The 17,582-nt window shown below is 40.4% G+C and overlaps 1 protein-coding gene across 1 annotated transcript in view; it reads left to right on the top strand.

The window, feature by feature from the left end:
• Positions 1 to 17,582, top strand: part of gbe1b (glucan (1,4-alpha-), branching enzyme 1b) — a 77,424-nt gene that overhangs the window by 58,203 nt on the left and 1,639 nt on the right. The window contains exon 15 of the mRNA XM_020088634.2: positions 7,819 to 7,936. Within this exon, the coding sequence (XP_019944193.1) occupies positions 7,819 to 7,936 (118 nt within the window). The remainder of the gene's footprint in view (positions 1 to 7,818; positions 7,937 to 17,582) is intronic.

Here is a 17,582-nt window from a genome sequence, read left to right as displayed (position 1 = left end):
ATGGTTTGTACGACGATTAAACAGAGTGAAAGCGATGCAGGAGATTCTGGAAATGCAATGCTACCAAGTGGACCAATCACAGCTCTTGCGGCCTGAGTCGAAGCACAGTTATATTTTTGGGGAGATGCACGTCAGGGTACAACGGAGGGTACACATCTACACATAGGCTACGCTGCAGCTGGTGGTGCTCTATGTCAGGATTTTAGTTAATGTTTATTTAAATGGGACAATGCACATTGATTAACGTGCATACTTGAGTCCATGTAAATGTGCCAGATTTAGCCATACAGGCTAGTTTTCATCTGCAGGCCCTGGCAGACTAGGCAGTGGTACATAATTAGCAGTAGTTTATAAATATTGATGGTTTTTGATTTTTAAATGGATTAATTGAAAACACGCTTCTGTTGGGGCAACACACACCAGCTGGTTCTGGGTTTGCCACCTCTTTTTTCAAGCGTTGATGTATGTTATATGATCAGAGTTTGTGAGGGTTGCACGTTCTTCCTGTTATAGTGAATTTAAATGCTAGTATAATTATCACCTTCACCGTGGATGTTTTCATCAGCATTTTTCTTGTCTTATTGTCAGCAGCATTACAAGAAAAATGGACACACTTCCACAAACCTTGGTGGAAGGATGTGGTGTTTTTGCTGTGGATCCAGGATGTTTGTTACTTTCTTTACCATTAAGTCTCAGTGTGTTCTTTGACACTGATTTCCCAGAGAATAATTCATGGACCTGGATGAAAAAAAAATCCGGCATGTTTAGGGGACTGATATCTATGAGTGTGTGAAATTTGATTCAGCTTGATTGAATTTAAGGGGACTGTTGGGCCTTGGCAGACGTATGCGCTCCACTGAGTGCTACTGGAATTTATGAAGTTTTTCTTGTAGAATACAACAACCTACTCACATTCCATCAAAGTGAGCGAGTAGCTGATCTCCAGTGTGTGACGACCAGCTACAATTTAAACGAAGTCTGTGACTGTACTGAAGGTTTATGTCATCAAGCTGCCCCGCCTCTCCGCCTCACTACAAACTGTTGATGTGAGGCTGGACATGGTTCTAAATGAGTCTACCATTAAATTTGTCAGTGCATGGAAGAAAAATAAATAAAAATCCCCTCCTTCCTTCCGGGCTGAGAGGTGGTTCTCCGATCTAAACACGGTGATACACGTGTTTGAAGTAAATGTGACATGTAAAAGACCCACACTTTTAATGGTAGCGTTCCACCGAGGCTAATACTTGTGTGATATCATTTTAGCAGTTGCTGTTGGGAGGAATATGAGTCAGGTGTTTATCGTGGTGTTGGTATGCTGTTGCAGAGAAATAATAGCAGGACGCAGTGATTCAGAAAGTGCTCTCTTTAGCTGCAGCGGCTGTCTGTCTTCCCAGCGAGCAGCGCGGAGGAATTTAATGAGTCCCACAGTTGTGATTACACCAGGCTTAATGATCAGGGATGTGAAGGGGGACAGAAATCTGACAGATTTGTATTTATTATAACGGACATCACTCTCTTCTGGGGCCCTGTGTTGCTCACGCCAACAGTTCCCCCCCCCCGGAACGGATTCAAAACTGTGTAGTTTCTTTGTCTGTGACTTAAATAATGGGACGGCAAGTTGAGAGCGGAGAGTTTGTTTCGTTTTCTCTGGGTGCCGGCGGCTCAAATCACCACACATGAGCAGTCTCAAATTTTGATGATTGGATTGGCTGACAATGAGGCCGTTAAACAGCAGTTGTCCCTTGATTTTCTTTGTTTCATTTAGATGGATAAGTTGATGCTTTGTTGTAATTATAATAAAACCAGAATTTCAACAGTCCCATTAGGGAACAATTAAATTCACTAGATCTGGATTTTTATTTGGAACTTAAATGGAAAAAAAGGTTTTCACACAGAATCAGCCTGATATCATTATATTAAAAATCAATATCTTTTACTACATTTAAAATAATCTTATATGGCAATGCATATAATTTTACCTTATATAATTATCTGGCAAATGTAACAAAGATTATAATGTCACTGAATATCTGGGTACCATGATTATAAGAAAAACACAACAATACAAGAACATTTCTAATCTCTATTCCAAGGTGTTTATTTACATCCACAAAAACACGATTTAAGTGTATTTAAAGATTAAAACAAAAAACATAATTAACCTCCTATCTTTGAATATCATGTGTTAATTGTAAGCATGTTTGATCTGCAATTATTGTATATTCTGCCTCATGTTTTCCGCTCTGCCTTGATGGGGGTGAGTCTTGGGCACAGCACTAATAGCCTTGCTGCACAGTGTCTGTAACACCATTTTTGAGGGTTTATTTTCATTTAGATGGAACCACATCTTTTCCTCCTGGTGCTTCTTTTGATGTTTTAGAGGAGGCCTCAGACATTGGGTGGGTTGAGAGGAAATGCAAATAAATGCGAGGGCAAAGCCCTGGCTGTCATTATACAGAGAAGCAGTAAACACATAAAGGCAAATCTGCTCTGTGTGTGTGAGGAAGGTAAATGCGCCGTGTGCATGAAGAGATGCCGATCCTCCGATGGGAATGTGTGCAGAGGATCCAATTAGGGGAGAAGACAGATGAAAGTGCCACTCAGAGGCAGACGAGGTAAACAAGACAAGCTCAATGAGTCCAAAAGTGCTTTTTCATTACACTCAGCTGTCATATACTTAAACCTTCTTACCTGTGATAGGGTCACTGATGTCACAGAGGTGCCCCCACAGCTGGAAATAATGGCTGGATCAAGCCGGGCATGCTGTGCACCACTGAAAATAGATCCAATACCAGTTTTATTCCCTTTGGCAACGTGACAAGTTCTGTATTTTATTAGAGGTTGTCCCTCTCTAGCAAAGAAAACCAACTTTAAGTTACCTTCAGTTCACTGTGACGCATATTGGAGGACTGCATGATGGCCCCGATGGATTGTCTAGTGGTTTCTCCTTCCTTGGTTATTTTATTTTAGTAGAAGCATAAGAATGTTGCAGTTGCAGCATTGTTGTAGAAACCCCCACTTGTCCTGCATGACTTCTCAATAGGTTGCTTAATTATACAAGAAAAAAATAAGCTGTCAGTGTCATGCTGAAAAAAATCCCCAATCGATGTCGTAGAGATGTTGCGGCTGAGTTGCGGTTTTAGCGTCTGGGGCGAAATGTAAAACTGAAAGTCAGCTGTCATAAAATAACAACGATGTAGTCGTCATCCCGCAGTGCCAGTCCTCAGTCGGATGCTCAGTGACTGTTTGTCCTCTTCATATCTTTAAGACGAGCTATTTCGTCACTTCTCATTGTCCTCTTAAATGTGTGTGTTTTTCTTCCTCCACGAGGAAGAGGAGAGCGAGTGAAGAGAAGCACCTTCGATGAAAACGTCGGCCATTAAAATGCAGTCAAAGTCAGGTTTTCGACAGGCACTCAAACCATCACTGTTTTTTATTATTTTCCCTCTGACTCGAGGTAGACGCGTTTTGTGAGCAGTGGGCTTTATCTGGCTGGTTAGACTATTTGAAATCCCAGTAGGATCCTGTCACGAAAGCTGTACCTGTCAGGGCAGATTGGTCTTTGATTTACACTGTGCCAATAGGCAGTTGAGATTGTGTCAGGTCATCATTCTTCTCTCTCTGTCTGAGCCGTTCCTTGAATGCCGTTTGGAATAATTCAACCACGGGTGCTAGTGACACTAACAAGAATTCAGAGTAAAATACGCAGAGGTGACAATAATTTACTCTGATATTATCTAGAATCAATCATCGGAGGTGAGCTGCATCGAGATGGATGACATCAACAAAGTTGCATTACTTTTCTCTGCGTGGGATCCCATTAGGTTTTAACTCCAGATGCTAAAGCTGTGATTCTGAATTTTGACATGTTCTAATGCTACAGACAAATTGATGAGCTGCTTCAGTCCAGGTATTAATGGAAAATTCCATTATACTATAACTTATGTCTTATTTGTGCAGTTCTGACCACACTTTCTCTCCATTATGATGACATCCATAACAAAGTAATGCCCGAGGTTATCGGTATTACAAGAAACACGAGCAGTCGGATGTTCAGACAGGTTGAACAGTTTAGCTAAATTATCTGCCACTTTATTTCTAGCTTAAATTACAAAAACGCTCTTTGACATCTCAAATCTTATTTCAATAAAACTCTGCAGTAAATAGGTAAATCTGAACGATAATCTGCAGCTCATCACAACTCCTGAAATCATGCTTGACTTTCAGGCATAAACCAGGACAAATTATGTTTTTCATTTTCATTTCATCTGGTTTGACACCATGATTCTGGTGATTGGTTTGGTTGTGTTAAGACCAGTGTCTGTAAATTAAGATGGACGACATGTCTCCACTTTCTCCCTCATATACAAATATGGAGCTGAAACATCCCGGACACAGTTGCCGCCATCATTTGGAGCCAGTGATCACGGAGTTCAGCCGTGGTATTGATATCCTGTTGATGCCTGCACTCAACCAATCAAGAGTCACTTTGAGCTGTCACTCATGACGTTTCACCCCACTTTCAAATAAGCAAGTAAAACTGAAATTATAGGAAAATTAACATGCGCTTGAACAGGCATCGGTTTAACAAGAACTTCCCAAAATGACAGAAACTTGGGGTGTACTTTGACCTTTTTAGTTTGGTCCACATCCTGTCGGCTAACATAGGTCTATGCTGCAGTCAGCCACCAGGGGCAATGGAGACGATTGGCTTTACTTTTGGGCAGCTGTCATGTCATCCTTCTTTACAGTCTATGGTTGAGACAGTAAAACTCAAATTCTCATTCAGTTATCAGAAATTATTAGCACCCCCCCCATCCCACTGATATAATCCTGAAAAAAGCATGGACTTTTACCAAGTCTGTCCAAGAGGTGGTCAGTTTATATTTATCTTACTTTTATTTAATATATAATGATAATTTAAAAATCAAAGTATCCTGTCTAGATCTCCCTAGACGTGTCACAATAAAACAAATGTATGCTCAAGGCTGGTTAGTACAATAGGTGTCATGCTGTTTTTTAAAATGAATACTTTCAGGGTCACAAATTAATCCACCCTGGCTGAGCAGAGAGCAGCTCTGAAAAGGCACGACATGGTGTTTAGAATGTTTACAAGGCCGTGTCACATTTTTCAGGCGTGCACACACACTCATACCAGAGTGCTATTTCTTTCATAAAGCCAGAGAAGAAGAAAAATGTCAAGCTGATGGAGAAACTGAAGAAAGTGGTGGTTTGTTCTGCAACCATGGTCACTGGGCGTCGGACTGCCCACTGGAGGCTGGACAAAATTGATTGTGTCTTTTTAAGGCTCCCCCTTTATTCACAAAGGCTGCATTGATAACAATACTTTACGGCTGCTACTGCAAGCTATTGTTGCAGCCCATCTGTGGCCACTAACGAAGATGTAATCACTATTAGCTTCCAACTTCCACCTAGTGCTGATTTTGAGTTGTATTTAGCGCCATAGATACACACACAAATATAGTATGCATGCACTATTTACATATTCCATACACTATTATAGCTAATGTAAAGGTATTTTTATATTATTAACCCGACTGAAATCACATATATCCTCAGTTTTCAGCCGTACAGCCCTTGAACTCAGCCCTACTTGCATATCTTGCTGATGGTTCCTGTAAAACCTCTGTAGAAAAGTGAGTTTGTTCTGTTAATAACCCTCCATAGTGGTGAGAGGAGGTGCAAAGGAGGGGATCTGTCTCCTCGGCAGAAACAATGCACAGTGCAGCTCTTCTTTTTAATCATCACTATCAAAGCAGACAAGCAGCAGGCAAAAGCGGAATTTTCCCGGCTCTGGGGCAGAACCAGGCGGTGTTTGAGGATCACACTCGCTCTCCAGAACACCGCCCATGGGGAGATAAAGGTGATTATTCAGCCAGCCAATTAGGGCGCTGTTTGCATGTGTGCTCCTCTGTCTACGTTGGTTACAGTACCACTCTTCACAGCTCACCATCCCTGCAGAGACGGGAGTTAATAAGATGTTTAAGGGTATTTACATTAAACACAGACATCAGAGTGCAAGTTAAAGTGTTTCTGATTGGCGTGAGCAAGGCTAAACTTTGCCTGGAGATACGTTTTCAGATGAAAATATACGTACGTCTCGAAGTGGATTTTTCCCTCATTTTAAATCCGGCTTTTTAAATATTTACTTTGACATAAATAACAGCCTCGTAACTGATTCTGACATCTATCCTTTTTGGGGTTTTCTTGTAAAGCAAAAAAGATTCTATTTCTTCAGTCAGACTTTGGGGGTCTCTTCCCCGACAATTTAGATATCACAGCATTCTCCATTTCCTCCTGCTGAAGGACGCATTTCATCGTGTAATCAATTTGATCTTGCAATTTGGCAAGGAAAAAAAGAAGGTGAATATATGCTGAAGCCCCCACTGGAGCATATGGTGTGATTTACATATTATTTTTAATTCAGTGGCTTTCCACGTTGGTTCCGCTTCAGTAACGCACAGATTTCATGAAACTGTGGTAACCTTATTATGGAAGCTGCCAACAGTCAGCTCTTCAGTGTCTGAGCATCCTTGTTCAGAGGCACAGTGGAGATATGCAATAAGAAGAAAAAGTGATGGCAAGGGGCCTTCCCTTACTACTCACACACACACACACACACACACACACACACACACACTGAGCATGTGCATTTTTTCTGTGCATGATCAAAGAGAGCTGCATTTTTTCTTAACTGTCTCAGTGCAGCAGAGAACATCCCACAGACCTCCCTGACAAGATGCATTGCTTAACAACTTTAAATCACTGTGGATTAATCAATAGTTTTTGGAGACGATTATCCGAAAAACACTCAAGTAAAAAAAAAAAAAAATCAAATGCAAAAGTACAAAGTATAATACATATACAGCACAAAACAGCATTTGCATGGGAAAATAATACAGATTGACAAGTAGATATAGTTTAAGTCAGTGTGAGACATTAATGTACAGATGTCCTACTACTAGTTTAAGAGGGATGAATACCATGATCGTGGTTTATTACCTCTGCCAGGGAGGTTTGTCTATCTGTTAGCAGTGGTATGCATAAAGTACAGAACTGATTATATTGAAACTAGGACTGGCTGCAGGCATATTTTATCACTTTCTTCAACGTTACAGACCTTGAACAGACTCGCTTCGAATCCCAGTTTGTTTACGGATGTTTCTGTTTCTCCTCGTACCTCCGTCCTCCTCCGACTGGTGACTTGTCCAGGTTTACGCCACCTTTCACCCAACGTCAGCGAGGATTGACTCCAGTCCCTCGTCTCTAACCCTCAAAGGAAAAGCGGGATGGATGGAAGCACTTAATTATATGATTTGCACATTGATGAATCTTTTCTCTTGATCTGTGACAAAAAGAAGCTTGATTAATCCGCTGTGGCTCGAAGTTGTAAAAAAAAAAAAGCGTCCTGGAGGAGGAGTGGATTCTGTCTTTGAGTCTGTTGTCACTCATTTGGATCACTTTTTTGATCACATTCATAGTGTATGCAGTGAATTAGATAAATTAGACAGGCAGGCAGGAAAGATGGTTGAGCCATGACTGAATCACTTTTGTATTTATGTTAATTTCCGCCAGCATTCTCTTTGTCTGTTGGAGCTCTGAACTGTTACTGAGGAGGAGATGAATGCTGATGGATGTGAGGATTTCAATGAGTATAAACCAGTGGAGCACTGCTAAACCAAGGCTGTACAACCAAAAGCACCCGTGATAAAACCCTCTCCGCTGGTTCTTATGTCTTAGATCCTGTTATCGAGTTTCCCACTGCTATTTGCACCTTAACCCCACCGTCTTCATCAGATACAAAATCAAGCTGGATACAGATGAGGTTCTGTATGGAGGTCACGGGCGGCTGGACCACAACACGGAGTTCTTCGCTGAGCCACAGCCCTTCAACGGCCGCTCCAACTCCATGCAGGTAAATATTTCCATCATCACTCTTTTTACATATCAGAGGTCACCTTTTGGTTGGGTCCTAAATCTGGAGTATGCTCCAATTAGAAGTGCGGGGCTGTTGTAGCCAAGTCCAGACTAGACTGCTCTTCTAATAAACTAACGCTGTATCAACCATCCCACTCTGCATGCTAATTCCAACGAGGTCTGGAGCATGTTGTACATTCCCACTGAAAACCCGACAAAATTAAGTGTGCTCATGAATGTCAGCGTGCATACTAGATGAATTTTGTGAGTGCTGTTGATGGGCACTATTGTCCCACAATGCAGTGCACATATGTGATGGAGGTGTCGCTCACAGCTGAAAAACATCAGAAGGAGTTGTGGGCGGTGATGAGACGGCTCCAAAAATATCTCAGGAAATAAAACTTTGGATTATTTCTCGTTATTACAAAATGTCACTAAACAATGTGGAAAACCATAAAGGTATACAATTATATGCGTTGATTTTAACTATAGTTTTTGTCTTTTATGTTTTTCACTTCCCTTTTCAGATATTTTGACTTGACAAACACATGAAAGGAGACATTGCTTTTTCAGTTATTCTTTCCCTTCTAGTTTGTTATATAGGTTTTTTTGTGTGTGGAAAAGGTCATGTGACATCACTATGTCCCACATATGCATAATAAACGACTAGCCGTTAGTCTGACACGCCCCCCAACAATGATACGGTAAGATAATCCTTTATTTGTCCCACAACAGGAACATTTGGAGGTAATGCTATAGGTAAACAGAGAGTGGAGGCTGAACATTTCCCATATGTGCTAGAATCAGGATGACCAATCACAATGGAGTGGATCAATCAGCCAATTAGAGCAGACTGGGCTTTAGTAGTAAGAGGTGCCTTAAAGAGACAGGACCTGAAACCAAGTGTTTCAGACAGAGGCTGAAAAGGGGAGCCGCAGCAGTGGACAGGCTGATGGAGGTTATGATTAGAGCCTTTAAACCTTTCCAAGTAATATCCAAAAAATAGTTATAAATCTGAATATGAGCAGAACATGTGTCCTTAAATAACAGCTGCATTCATTTAGTTGTGCTGGTTTAGACTTTTCTCACATCAAACTGAAATGGTGTTACTGATAATCTTGTCTTTTTTCTACAAATCACTGCAATGAGCTTATTAGTTACTTATTTATCTTCTGTATAACTGACGTGGCTTCCTCATACACCTAAAGCAGTTTTCTTACATGACCTGCGGAGGTACTCCAGAGAATCGAGTCCGGACTTTCTCTGCAGTTTGTCTTTCACACAAGATACTTCGCTCACACTAACAAATCCTCTGGAGGACTCAGGCGAGGGCTGGTGCAGCAGGCAGAGGCAGGGCGCAACGTAGATCGTGTGTTTTTGTTTACAACACATGGACACCGACGTTGGCTCTTATCACCACAAAACTCTCTCAGCATCTTTGTCGATGTCACACATCACTCACAGACTGCCGGTACAGACGTCAAGGGCTATTTGGGGATCAGTATCTTTTCTCAAGATAAATGATAAATATACTTAACTCCTATAATTCATACGAACATATGATTTTATTTTAATCATATTTTTAAAGGTTCTGTATTTCTCTATGCAGAAACAGAGCTGTACACACTAGCAGCTCACAATTACCAAATGTCAGCTGTCAGCGTGGTAATGTTTTGTCCTTTTTATGTCCCATGTTTGATTTCATGAATCGGTTTAATTAGCTTGAAATGGAGTTTGTAGCGAGAGGATCTCTCCGAGTCGTTCTAATGAGGTAGTAGTGAGTTGTCATGAAAGAGCTCTGCCTGTTCTCGCAGAAAGCCACCGTCTCCCTGGTCTGAGCCTCTCCACCTAAACGCTGCTCTAAATTTTAACATTGTCTTCATTTATATGATTATCCTTTAATGCAGAATCCAGAAATGTATCAAATAGCGCTGCATTTAAAAAAAGGTTAGATGCCTGTAAGCGTGTGGTTTCTGCTTTTTGTGGTTTCTACACAACATTTTTGTGAATATCGAATTTCTGCAGTTATCCCGGAGTCACTGGGTGTTATGTGGTAATGTGGTTTCAGATTCTCCACCAAACAATGTGCATTATTGATGGTAGAGAATTTACTTTTTCATGTGCTCGACTCTTAAGATCACGCACAAAAATATCTGGGAGGACGAACTACTGTGCTCCCATCGAGGAGACTGCTTAGGGCTAATAGCGCAAAATAGGTCGGTCCTTGAAATACAGAAAGAAACATGCATTCTAAGCAGACCGCTCGAGGATTGCGCACGTTTGCCTCCTGATGTAATTGTTTTCTTGATTAAAGTCGCTGAAAGGCAACAAGATGTTTATGAATAAGGTCGGGGCTGAATTATTAAGGCGCAGATACGCAAACACTCCAACTGTAACTTTGCTGATTGCTCTGCTTGGATCTAATGTTAATGAATCCAATTAATGTGTGAAGACGGTGAAGTCTGTGAAGTGGTCTGCACATCATCCTCTGAGTTCTCTACATGTTTAGTGAAAAAACCAAACATAGAGAGGCAGTGCTCTTATGCTGTTTTAGTTTTTATTCGAGTTAACATATCACCTGGTGAAATGTTTGGTTCTTTGATGATTGTTGAACCTCCCTCCCTTAAGAAAACCTCCATAGATTAATACAGAAAGTGTTGCCGTTAATGAATACAGGATCACTTTAATGCATTGCATATGTGTTTGGCAAAACTGATGCTGCTTTTAAGAGCATCAATTCAGCATTATTTAATATTCTGTCGACCCGTCCGCTTTCATGCTGGCTGTGATCCTCCATCGTATTAGCTTAGGTTTCATCAGGTGAGGACTCCAATTCCACATTCTCTTAAATCTTTTCAAACTCGTATTCATTCACACATCGCCACCTCACCCGCGTCCCTCTTGGCAATGAATGTGAAGTTTAGTTAACAGGTCATCCGCTAATGTTGGCATCATCACAGATTAGTGGGGAATGAAAGGGAGTGGGGGAAATGGAGCTGACAGAAATGGTGGGGACCCTTATGCACATACTGTATCTCCTTTAGACACTCATATAGAGATTGCATGTTCGGACTGTAATCTTGCATAAAGATGCTCTTTCTCCTCCTCCTCCTACCTGATCATGATGAGAATAATCAGGCCAGCGAACCTGTGGGGGCTGCAAAAGGTGCCCACACCAGACATGATTAATTTAACAACTGTTGCTTTCTACAACTGCACAAACGTGTCTTTAAAAGTTCTCCAGTGCTCTCATTATGGAGTGAAAATAAACTCTCATATCCTCCACAAAGGCATCACTCCTCAGACTGAGGATGCACATAATTGGATGAAACCAGCAGAGTTGAGAGCACAGAGGGGGCTTGGTAGACTGTGGTGAACACTGTGTACCTGTAACGCCCCGTGTTTACAAATCTGATGCTGGACTGTTGTCTTATGACGTCTCTATAGTTCTCTCAGTCTTCTTGTTTTGTACTTTTTCTAAAATTATAAAAAGAGAAATGCCTGCTCCTCTGAAAAATATACAAAAATAATGAGAAGACATAAACTGTTAGACGTGTACAGATGTTAAACAGACATTGGAAATAGTGGAATAGGTGAAGTAGTTGATTTCATGCTGTTTCAGTTTCAAAAATAATATTTCGATAGAAAAATAAATTTGGGTTCATAAAATTAAACTAAATATGTAATGTAGCTTTTACACACAACTAGTCCTGCACAGCATCGTAGACGATTAATGTGCTGCATTTATTGTTATTTCAACCATTGCTTTCCTTCCTATTGTATTTAGTTTTAATGTAATGTATTCCCTGTCGTACATTGTTCTGTCGTAGTTTAGTATTAGGTGTTGATTGATGTGTACTTAAACACTGTCCCCAATAGTGAGTGTTGTTATACAAAAGAACAGATGCTCATTGGAGTAAAGTTACAGTTTGAGTGTGAAAGGCCGCTAATCTGTCTATAAAAGAGACAACAGCTGTAAATTAATTTTCTAATAATAACACACATGTTGGTGACTAGTTCTTAATAAAATTATAATAATATTTGTAGCCATTAAATACAGACTGTATTAGTGGCACCCCGTGTATTTGATTATTTGTTGAAACAGGTTTTTTAAGTGTTTTTTAGGAATCATCTCCCCGGCTTATTTCATTTTACCCCTGGTAATATGAGGAGGATGATGTTTTAATGATGAGTTGAAAGAAGTTGCCATGATGATGAATTAAAAAAAGATGAGAAACGCACTCTTCTCTTTATGCAAATAAAAACATTGCTGCCGCTCAGCCTTTGTCTGAGAGATTTGACAGTTCGCTGCTCCGAAGAATCTCTCTCATCAGTAACTACTGATATTGAACATTTAGAATCTATCAACTTGAGTTGGGGACTAAAATTCCCGGTAACACTTTAGTTCAGGGAACACAATGTTAGCCACTAATACATGAGTAATAAGTGTATGTGTTAATGATCAATAAGATCTGCATTAAGCATCACTACATATCTATTAGGTAATTATTCAACAATTTCTTATTCTTACTGAATAGGTCATTTATTCTTGACAAACCCTTAATAAGCAGCTAGTTAGTCTTGAGGTTAAGTTGCTGATATATAGTATGGATCAAAGTAAACTCCTAATACATTGTTGCCAATATGTTGCTACTCTGTCTGAATTGGTAGTATATTAAGACAGTGTATAAGGAGTCTATAGCCTCTTTATTTTGACCCATACTAATTACTAATAACTTACGATCATGGCCAACTAGTGGCCTTCTAAGGATTTACCAAGAATAAACCAGTTGTTAAGCAAAAATAAGAATGTGTGCAATTAAGACCTAATACATGTATGCAGATGCTTAATAAAAACCTTACTAAGCACTAATAGATATCCCTATTAGTTATGTATTAATGACTAATATTGTGTTCCTTAAACTAAAGTGTTACCAAATTCCCAAAGTGAGGAAACGTATTCCTAACCTCTTCTGGTATTTGTCAAATTTACAGTTTTGTTTGAGTGTTATAGTGTCAGACGTAACACTAAGAAACACTGATGAGTAATTAGCCGCTCTGAAACCTTTTGATAAACTTTGCCCGCTTCAAAGAGGTTGTCTCCTTTGACAGATTCACGAAAAAGAAAATGAAGTTGAAGTGAGGAAGCAAAAAGAAAGTGAAGAAAAGAGAAGCGAGGAAAAGAGAAGCGAGCTTGTTGCAAATGATCAAAAGACGCACATTTCCATCAGGGAGATCTGAGGCCTGTGTGTGTGTGTGTGAAGTAACAGAGTCAAGTGTGACAAGACGTAGAGGACCTGCTCCACACTTTACTTACATACAGTATATGCAGCACTGTGAAATCCTTATACATGTATATGGAACCTATACTGAACTCAGAGCCTACATTCATTTGTAACTGGATATAATTGTGTGTTTACAGTGTGAGGCAGATCGGATCATTTAAACTTCTCTTTTTTAAGTTTGTCGTGTAAATCATCCTGTGAGCTGAACACTGAAATACTGTTACCACAGAAAAGTTACGACCTGGTATCAAGATCTTATCTTAAGTTTTTCCACTTCACTGAAGCTTCATTTAGTTTTTTTTTTACTCCACCAAGGAGGTTAGGTTTTCCTCATACTGTAAATAAAGATGGACGAGGCATCTCCACCAAAATAATCCGAGTTTCAAACGCTGTCATCTTGACAGTTCACCTGGCAATTTTTGCATCTAATTACTAATAACTTAAAACCAAATTTACCAGAAACATTTGACCTTGGACATATGTCAGTGTCATAAGAATGACATAAAATTATCTTTAAAGAAAAATATATTTGATGTGTATTTTGACTTTTATTTAAGCCCATGTCCCATCTGCAAACATGGAGGAGGCAGGGTTTATAACATGTACTCCAAGCAGCCACTAGGTGGCAAACAAGACACTTTGGCTTCACTTTTGGGAAACCGTCATGTCGTCCATCCATGTTACGCAATTTATGAAATTTGAAATAGAGACGGATCCATTTTAAAGATCATGGCAGTTTGTGGCACTTTCCCAGGGAATAAAGAAATATATCTTGATGGTGTTGAGTAAAATGTTTATTTAACCAGGAGGAATGATGGTCAATAGAGAATTAAGACCCAGGCTGTAGACAGAAACAGTTATTATTATCCTTTAATCAAGCACTGGCTCATACCATCCAAGTCAGGTTTGTGTTGTTACCCACTCAGATCCTTGGTCTTTGCCTAAAGTACAACTAGCATGTACAGAGGTTCTTAGTGGGAGCTGATCCTCATTTAATGAAGAGAAACCGAGACATGTCTGGCGAGTTAAAGTGCACAGATATTCAGGCGGGCGTCTCACCAGCAGCTGGGGTCAGGAGACAGACACCTGGAGGATGAAATATTCCTGTGAAAGCACCTCATGAATCCTTTATCGGTGTGTTTGAACACTGATCAGATCCAGTATTAGCCTGAAGGCTGGACTCTGCTCTTGAAGGGAGAAGAATATCTGAATCCTCACGTGTGAACGTAATACAAGGCGAGAGCATCCACTCATCAACACAAGAAGTCAAATAAAGGACAAACTGCCCTGGCTAACTTTCTCCCTACACCTGCACCTCATCTCAATTTGGTTTTTCTCAATTGAAATCATCAGATTTGCAAATCTTTAATTGTACAGTGAATGCTGTTGGATTTGACTGCTGTTGTTGCTTGGATATTGAAATGTGGCTTGTGAGTGTTTGCCGGTGAAGAGATAAACACCTACTCCAAATGACTCATCAGAAAGAAGCAGAAAGCTTCATGCACTCATTGACACAAGTCAGATGCAGGAAGTCCAGGTTTGCTTTCTTCAAACTTTGTGCAACACTGATGAGAACTGTGTCCGACATGACGTCTGAGAAATGGATATTAATCCTCTGTGATTGGATGAGTGATTGAATCAGATCATATCAGAGGTTAACCAGTAATGTGAAGTAATTAGCACTGGGAGATCAGCACAGTGAGCTGCTGCAAACTGTTACTCACTGAAACTGTAGCAGCCATTAACCCAGACTCAACCTTTGTGTTTGCGTCTGTCCTGTGATCATAGACCTTGCATTTTGTCGGTTCTATCACTTTATCTATCTGAGGTTAAGTGAAAGAACATTTTAAGAACATGTTTTACCTTTGCTGGTGTGTTCGGACACAGAGCAAAGCAAATGTCTGTGTTCCGAAAAGATTTTACAGCTGGACCATTTGTACAGTCCATGATAGCTTGACCCAAAGAGCCAATGTAACGATAATACTTGAGATTTTTTCATGTAAAGTAAACTGGTTGTTAAAGGTTTGGTTCTTTGAAAAATGTACTCATCTATTCACCACCATGCAGATGGAGGGGTGGGTGAAGTGATTGAGTCCACAAAACACTTTTGGAGTCTCAGGTGTAAACAGCATTGCAGCCTAAGATGTAAGATTTAGAAAGATGAATGGGAAATTTAATGTAGAATAATCCTCATGATGTTTTCACTAGTTCATTTCATCTAAATTGTATGAATTGTAGTTTTCTTTACCCCAGAAAAGGCCCTTTATATTTAAATACTTTATATTTACATGGAGGGGACCCTCTCTACTGAGACCACCATGTTTTTTTACATTAGTCCAGACTGGACAAACACCTTTTGAGTTTCTATGACAACTGAAGCTACCACAGGTTCTTTTTCATGTTTAGAAGGAGAGGGTGAGGTGAGGGGTGTTCAGCTGCAACATGCAACTTCGACACTAGATATCACTAAATTCTACACACTGTACCTTTAAGTTACTGGGGGACCACTTCTTCAAACGTGCAAACAGAACATGCATCCATACTGCTCCTGTGGTGTCATCCGAGTGTCCATAAGCCCCGACATTCAAATTCGACTCTTTATTTACATCATGTTTTTAGCCTACGTGTCTGCTACTGGAACTAGCGATGCTACTGCTCACTCTGCGCGTGTCCTTGGGCAAGAGCTTGTGTGCGTGCATAAATGGATGCAGCTGCAGAAGAGGATGTCAGAGGACATTTATGCTAAAAACATGGGGTAAATGACAGTTTTAAGACGAAAGAAATGACTCTTCTGTTAACCTAAAAAATGTTTTTTATTCGCGTGACAGTTAGGTATGTTTCAATGCCTGAATCTAATTTTCACCTCTCTGTTGTGAGGAGTAATATGTTAATGAGAAGGTCTTCCACAAATTGCTGTGCCAACACAGGGCGATCGGCTGCTCCTGGTTCTCGGGTTGATTCAGGATTCGTCTGTGTTTCTGTGTGTTTGGTGGAAATGAAAGCTGGTGACACATTCAAGGTTAGGTGCGGTGGTTGCTTTCGTCTAAACAGGTGCAATGATTCACGGTGCTGTCTCCCTCCCTCTCTTCCCGCAGTGCTTTCTCCATGCAGACTCTCCCACTGTGACTGTTTAATTAGTCACCAATGTCTGTGTCAGTGCTTTCAGCGCAGGGCTGCTCGACTCCCTCTGTGACAAACTGTTGCCAAAGAAACACATCCACAGTGAGCTCAGATCTACTGATGCAGAGGGGCGGCTCGAAGAGTTCAGGGGGTGATTGAATTGTTTACAGCTCTGCTCTCTTTTTCACTTTTCCGTGGGGAAATGCGGCGTCATTTATGTCTGCTCGGCTGTTCCTTTGGCATTAATCTGAAATGACAAATGGTACACAATGGCGTCTCGCCTCCAAATGACACTGTGAATATCAAAAGGATTGATCAAACTCTTTATTAGCTGCACCGCATCAAATTAACACCCTCACTGCACACTTGCACTGTATATATGAGGTGTCTGACATTTCCAAACATGGTTCCTTCTCTCTATTTTGTGGTGTGCTTATTTTTTGCTGACATTTACTTCATATTTCTTCAGTCCACTAAAACTCAGGAGATTTTTTTAGCTGAGCTTATGCCCGCTGGCAGCCTGTATCTTCACAGAATCCCAAATTTACAGTTGATGCACAGCCAATATTTAGAGATGATGAAACGCACAGTTATTGCATTGATTAGAGCTTTCAGAATTTAAAATTAGGATTTTTTTTCTTTGTTGCTTCCTCACTCTGGGCTCGGTTTCTCATTTGGAGATCGTTCACTCGAGTGCACAGGCTCATAATGCAACGCAACGCAATGCTAATGTAATGAATCTGAGACAGTTTAATCAATGATTAAGGAATGCATATTCTCCATAGATCAACGTTTAAAATGAAATGCTGCAGCACCAGTTCACTGGCCAAAGCAGTGGTGACTCCTCACTGCAGATCTGAAACCCGGTCTTCTTCATGCAGCAGTTTCTGTCATCTGGAAATTAGTTTTTCCAGAGAGGAAAGCTTGGAAGTGACTGTTGAACACGTTTCAGTTCAGATGTTCCAGTGTCTGATAACAGTAACAGAGAGAAACACATTGAGTAAGAACTTCTTTATTAGGAATTCAGTATGATACAAAGATGATGCTGTGTTCCTGCAGTGTAACAGAAACAAAGGGGATAGTGAAAATATAAACATCAGTAAAATAGAATGACACTCGAGCACAGTCCCCCAAAATCCAGCCAAGCTGCCAATTTCACACACTCATTGAAATGTTTCCCCTTTGCGTGCCTGATTTTTTTCATCAAGAACAATTAATTATTCCCTGGGAACTCACTGA

Source organism: Paralichthys olivaceus, chromosome 11 (assembly GCF_024713975.1).
Source record: "Paralichthys olivaceus isolate ysfri-2021 chromosome 11, ASM2471397v2, whole genome shotgun sequence".
Classification (NCBI taxonomy): Eukaryota; Metazoa; Chordata; class Actinopteri; order Pleuronectiformes; family Paralichthyidae; genus Paralichthys; species Paralichthys olivaceus.
Note: the sequence above shows the minus strand (reverse complement) of the source record. Positions and strands in the feature narration are given on the sequence as shown.